The 6016-nt window shown below is 50.1% G+C and overlaps 1 protein-coding gene across 1 annotated transcript; it reads left to right on the top strand.

Annotated features, from left to right (window-relative positions):
- Positions 1-3039: 3039 nt before the first annotated feature.
- On the top strand, positions 3040-4035 carry LOC135186378 (olfactory receptor 5AR1-like). Its single transcript, XM_064164028.1, has one exon. It carries the CDS (start codon positions 3040-3042, stop codon positions 4033-4035), a length of 996 nt encoding a protein of 331 aa, XP_064020098.1.
- The last annotated feature ends 1981 nt before the right edge of the window (positions 4036-6016 follow it).

The following is a 6016-nucleotide window of genomic DNA, read 5'->3' on the forward strand; positions in this document are numbered from 1 at the left end:
GGATTTACAGCATCCAGGTATCTCCAGGCTGCTTTGAGGCATTACAAGAGGAGGAATAGTTGGGAATTTTCAACTTTTATTTCTTCTTTTACCATGAGGCAGAATTTTCTTTCTGCCAGTAATATGGGATCATAGAATTAGAGAACAATTTGGGTTGGAAGTGGACCTCAAAGCTCATCCAGCCCAACCCCCTTGCAGCTAGCAGGGACGTTCCCAACTAGAGCAGGTTGGTCACAGCCTCAACCAACCTGACCTGCAATGGTGTCAGAGATGGAGCAGTTCCCACCTCTCTGGGCACCCTGGGACAGGCTCTCACTGCCCTCAGTATCAACAGTTCCTTCCTCCTCTCCAGTCTGAATCTCTCTCTGTTAGCTCAAAACCATCACCCCTACCCCTTGTCCTGTCACAACAGACCCTGCTCAAAAGTCTGTCCTCACCTTTCTTCTCAGCCCCCTGAAGCACTGAAAGGCCACCAGAAGGTCTCCCTGGAGCCTTCTCTTCTCCAGCCTGAACATCCCCAACTCTCTGAGCCTGGCCTCACAGCAGAGGGCTTCCAGCCCTGCCAGCATTGTTGTTGCCTCCCCATGACTTGCTCCAACAGCTCCATGTCTCTCCTGTGCTGAACATGTCACATCTGCTGGCATTGGGACATAAGGACTGGTTTTTCTCCTGAGCAATGTTTCCTGAGACCTTTGCATGAATATGGTGAATAAAAAAAGATGAAGACCCCAGCATGAGAGGCAAAGCTAAGGAAGCTTTTGGTAGCTGATGATTCTCTTGAGAGCTTAAAGGCTGTTTGCATGTGGCATAGTCCACAGGCATCACAAACCTGGAAGTTAGACCTTTGTAGTGCTGGGCCAAGAAGGCCACAACCAACCTCATTAAATGTAAAGCCTGATCAGATCAGACTGAAAGCCTGTCTGGAATATTCTCCTGTGTTTTTATTTCTAATAACCCAACTACGAATCATAGAATCAGGCAGGGTTGGAAGGGACCACAAGGATCAGCCAGTTCCAATGCCCCTGCCATGAGCAGGGACACCCTACCCTAGAGCAGGCTGCCCACAGCCTCACCCAGCCTGGCCTTAAACACCTCCAGGGACAGATCCTCAACTGCCTCCCTGGGCAACCCATTCCAGGCTCTCACCACTCTCATGGTGAAGAACTTTCTCCTCACATCCACTCTGAACCTACCTACCTACCTCCAGCTTTGCTCCATTGCCCCTAGTCCTGTCACTCCCTGAACCTCCCTGCAAGCACACAAGAGGTGAAGTTAAGAGCCATCAGCCCAAAGTGCTGGGTGACTGCCACCTCGATGGGGCCAAGACAGCCCCTTACCCTCCCAAAAAAAAGAACTTAAGGTGGGTGAGGGTGTAATTTATCCCTGTGAACATCAGTATTCCTTAGAAGTCTTCATCTGGGTGAGCTAGCACATGTACATCACGCAGGTGGCTCAGCATCATGATGTACCAAAGTTGGATTGCCAGCACTGGGCTTCGGATGGCAGGCTTCAGATTAAACCCACCAGAGAGCAGACAGCAGGAAGCCCCTTTTCATGGCCAGGCTTAGCACATCACCTCTGGACTGTTGGCACTCGGCAGCCTTCAAAAGGGAAGAGGTTTTGCAGGTGGCATTGCCCTCTCGTGGCTGTTCGATAGGAGGATCACAGGATGGGTAACTGGCATGAGGGCAGCTTGGGAAGATGAGAGGACACAGTCCTCGTTCTTCTCACAGCTGTGCATAAGCCTGATGGCTTTACTGTTCCTCTTTCTGGCACCCTTGTTAATTGTAAAGTGCTTAAGTCTGTTTGTTGTGGTGAAACTTCAGAGGAAGCAGGACACAAACAGATTAGGACACAGAGTGACTCCAGAGGAGGGGCACAAAGTATGACCCAAGGGCTGGAGAACCTCTGCGGTGAGGACAGGCTGAGGGAGCTGGGGGTGTGCAGCCCAGAGAAGACTCTGGAAGGGCTTTAGAGCTTCCTTCCAATACCCGAAAGGATACTACAAGAAGGCTACAGAGGGACTTTTCATGAGGGTGTGTGGAGATAGGACAAGGAGGAATGGTTTGAAGCTGAGGGAGAGCAGGGTTAGACTGGATATTGGGAAGAATGGCCTAGGTTAGAAGGAACCTCAAGGATCATCCAGCTCCAACCCCCCTGCCATAGGCAGGGACACCTCTCACTAAAACAGGTTGCTCAAGGCCTCATCCAATCTGGCTTTAAACACCTCCAGGGAGGAAGTAGCCACAACCTCCCTGGGCAACCTGTGCCAGTGTCTCACCACCCTCACTGTAAAGAACTTCCTCCTAACACCTAGTCTAAATCTGCCCTCTGCCAGTTTAAACCCATTACCTCTCGTCCTGTCATTACAAGACCTTGTAAACAGCCCCTCCCCAGCCCCCCTGTAGGTGCCCTTCAGATACTGCATATATGCACTGCAGATGGCATCCAGGGGGAAAACAAAAGGCTTCAGAGATGTTCCTCCCTAGATACATCTACATGTTTATAAAACCTCCTTAAACAGATGAGGCCAAGGTGGCACTTCTGCCAGCACCTGCAGCTGTGTGAATATTCCTGTGCTGCTAAATCAGGACTCATCACTTCTCAACAGCTTCTGAGCCTACAGCGAGGTCCTTGCCCTGTCATATGTGGATCTTTTAAGCAGATGTAGAAAGAAGAAAAAGGAGAGTCACCCCTCCTGGAGGTGCAGAGGACACCCTAGTCAATGCTCTGTAGCTGTGAGTGTTTCTGTGTGAAGCTTCTGTTGTACTTCAGCTCCCTCTTCCCCATCTGAAGATGTGACTGAAAGCGCCATGAGCCTTTTGTTTCTGATGAATAAAATATTGTAGGGTGGTTTAAGCTTTGCCTTTGGTCCTTCTCAAGCTTCTGTGTCCAATGCAGACTTGCAGGTGATTTTTGGTCAGCAAAACAGACCCCAAGGAATCCCCCTCTTTAGAAGTCAGATGGCATCGAGACTAAGCTGCAATGTTTCTTTCTTCCAGGTAAGCCTCTGCAATCATTTCCACGAGGAAAGAGAAGATGCAGAGGGTCAACTTATCAACAGCATCAGAATTTGTTCTTGTGGGCCTTTCTGATGCTCCCCAAGTCCGTTTTCTTCTCTCTGTGCTGTTCCTGATTATTTATCTGGCTACCATGGCAGGCAACATCATGATCCTTATTGCCATTAGCACAGACACCCGTTTGCACAACCCCATGTACTTCTTTCTGGGCAACTTATCTCTACTGGATATCTTATGTCCCACTGTCACCGTGCCAAAGATGCTGGATGCCTTGTTGCTTGAGAACAAGGTGATTTCCTTCCCTGGCTGTGTGCTGCAGCTCTTCTTCCTCATCGATGCTGTAGGCACAGAGATTTTCCTCCTGGCTGTGATGGCCTATGACCGTTACATTGCCATATGTCACCCACTGCAGTACATGCACATTGTCAGCATGAAGCTGTGTGCTCACCTAGCCATTGGCACCTGGCTGGTGGGGCTTGTCAATTCTCTCTTGCACACCTCTTTGATTTTCACACTCTCTTTCTGTGGTTCTAATGAGGTGGACCAGTATTACTGTGACATTCCCCCTGTGCTGGCCCTCTCCTGCTTGCCCACTTACAGCAGGGAGCTGGTCATTCTCCTTGTGGCTGGGGTCCTTAGAAGCAGTGCCTTTGTGATCACTCTGATCTCTTATATCTATATCCTCTTGGCCATCCTGAGCATGAAGTCTTCTGAGAGCAGGCACAAAGCCTTCTCCACTTGTGGTTCCCACCTGACAGTTGTATGCCTTTTCTACGGGACCACCATCTGCACGTACGTGCGACCTTCCTCCACCTACTCACCTCAGCAGGACAGGATAGTTTCCATGCTCTATGAAATCCTCACCCTGCTGCTAAACCCCATAATCTACAGTCTGAGGAACACAGAAGTCAAATGTGCCCTAAGAAGAGTGGTCAGCCAGGTAAGAACTGCTTTAACAAGACAAGAACACCTCTCTCAGTCTTTGGCATCCTCTGGACCCCCAGTAATTGGGTAGGCACTGTGGTTTGTGACTGATCTTCTCTAAACTTAGCCATCTAAAAGATGCTGGAATCAAAACTCCTCTAGGCTCCCTCTCCACTTGAAATGGAGAGGTGTACATCTACCTCCAGAAGGCCAACTCTGCATCAGGCTTGCTACTGCAGAAGGGGATTACATCAGCTGGCAATGGTTTCTCCACTGAGCACAGAGGAAGCTCAAATGAGAGTCTCAGACATAGACACAGATGGTGGATGCATATCTCAGAGCATGGATACTGGAAACTGATACTACAGACACACTTTAGTCCAGAAGAATGTATGTCTAAACAGCTGGCAGGACTGAGGCCTCCTTACTGACCATGTTGCTCCTGTAGAAAGTATGAGCACATCTCTTGTGGGAGACTAACTCTGAGGAAGACCTAAAAGGTGTTTACCAACCTAAACAACTCTGGGATTGTCTGAAGGCTCCTTGACCATCACTCAAGTTCTTCGGTCCGGATGGGTACTCTGCCAGCATTCCAAGACTCCAGCTGCAACACCTGCAGTGCCATCAGGCACTATCTCACCTCAGGAATCGATCTGCCATGGTGCAAATCCACTCCTATAAACTAGAGATGCCAATCACGCTGATATTTATGGACCAGACAGCTTTCTAAGACTATGGCTGGCGAGAGGAACGTGTCTGATGACTCACCATGCACATGCCCTGGCTTTTCTCACTGTTGGCAGGCTGAAGGAAGGTTTACAGCGTGCACTTTTGGACACAGACAGACCTTCTCGAGAAATGGACCTTCATGCCAGGCCAAAAGTGAAGGACTGGCTGACAAAGTGGCGGAGATCGTTGTGCAGACAGGGGGAGTGCTGTCCAGCCTGTGACTCTGGCTGTAAACCTGTGTACATCTCAGCTATGAGGCTCTGTGCTGGGACAATAAACCTGCAGCTTGAGATGAACCTTGGCCTGGGCTGATGTGCTGTGGCAAGCCATTGTGGCTGTTGTGCCTCATGCTTAATACCCAACCTGGCTTTGACCTGTGCACACTACTTAGTAATACCAAATACCAAGGATGTCTGCTGTAGTGGCCTTCTTTGTGGCTGCTGCCTTGGCAGGAAGCATTAGCTCATGACTTTCCTGCAGGAACTTGCATCTTAGCAGTCACAAGCGCACATCACAGGATCCCAGCATGATGGGGGTCAGAAGCGACTTCTGGAAAGCATCCAGTCCAACCACCCTGCTAAAGCAGGGCACCCACAGCAGCTTGCCTGGGAGCACAATGGCTGGGGGGGGGGTGGAATCTCTCCAGAGGAGGAGACTCCTCAAATTCCCTGGGCAGCCTGCTCCAGGCCTCCGGCTCCATCAAAGCAAGGCAGATTTTCATGTGTTTAGGAGAAACCTCCTGGGTTCCAGTTTGTGCCCCTTGTGCTGTCCCTGGGCACCACTGACAAGAGTCTGCCTCCATCCTCTTGGCCCCTGCCCTTCAGCCATTGATGAGCACTGATCAGATCCCCTCTCAGGCTGCTCTTCTCCAGGCCAAGCAGCCCCAGGTCTCTCTGCCTCTCCATGTAAGAGTGGGGGCTGGTTTCTTCTCCTGTCTGACAAGTGGCAGCAGGAGAGGAAACAGCCTGCGACTGTGCCAAGGGAGGCGCAGGTCAGACATTAGGAAAAGTCCCTTCACAGAAAGGGCTCTCAGGGTGGTCTGTACTGTTCCTGCTTCACTCATCAGAGCTCCACCTGGCCCACAGCCTTCTGTAACAGTTTAGTGCAAGGGCTAACCTGCCCTCAGCCCCAACAGAACAGTGAGGGGGAAAGAAACACAGAACTGAGGAGTGAGATAAAGACATCAAAGTTTAATGTAACAACAGCTATCCTACACACTACAGATGATTGCTTAGCTAACATGAGCTATCCTACTCACTACAGATGATTGCTTAGCTAACATGAGCTATCCTACTCACTACAGATGATTGTTTAGCTAACATGGGCTATCCTACTCACTACAG

Source organism: Pogoniulus pusillus, chromosome 24 (genome assembly GCF_015220805.1).
Source record: "Pogoniulus pusillus isolate bPogPus1 chromosome 24, bPogPus1.pri, whole genome shotgun sequence".
Lineage (NCBI taxonomy): Eukaryota > Metazoa > Chordata > Aves > Piciformes > Lybiidae > Pogoniulus > Pogoniulus pusillus.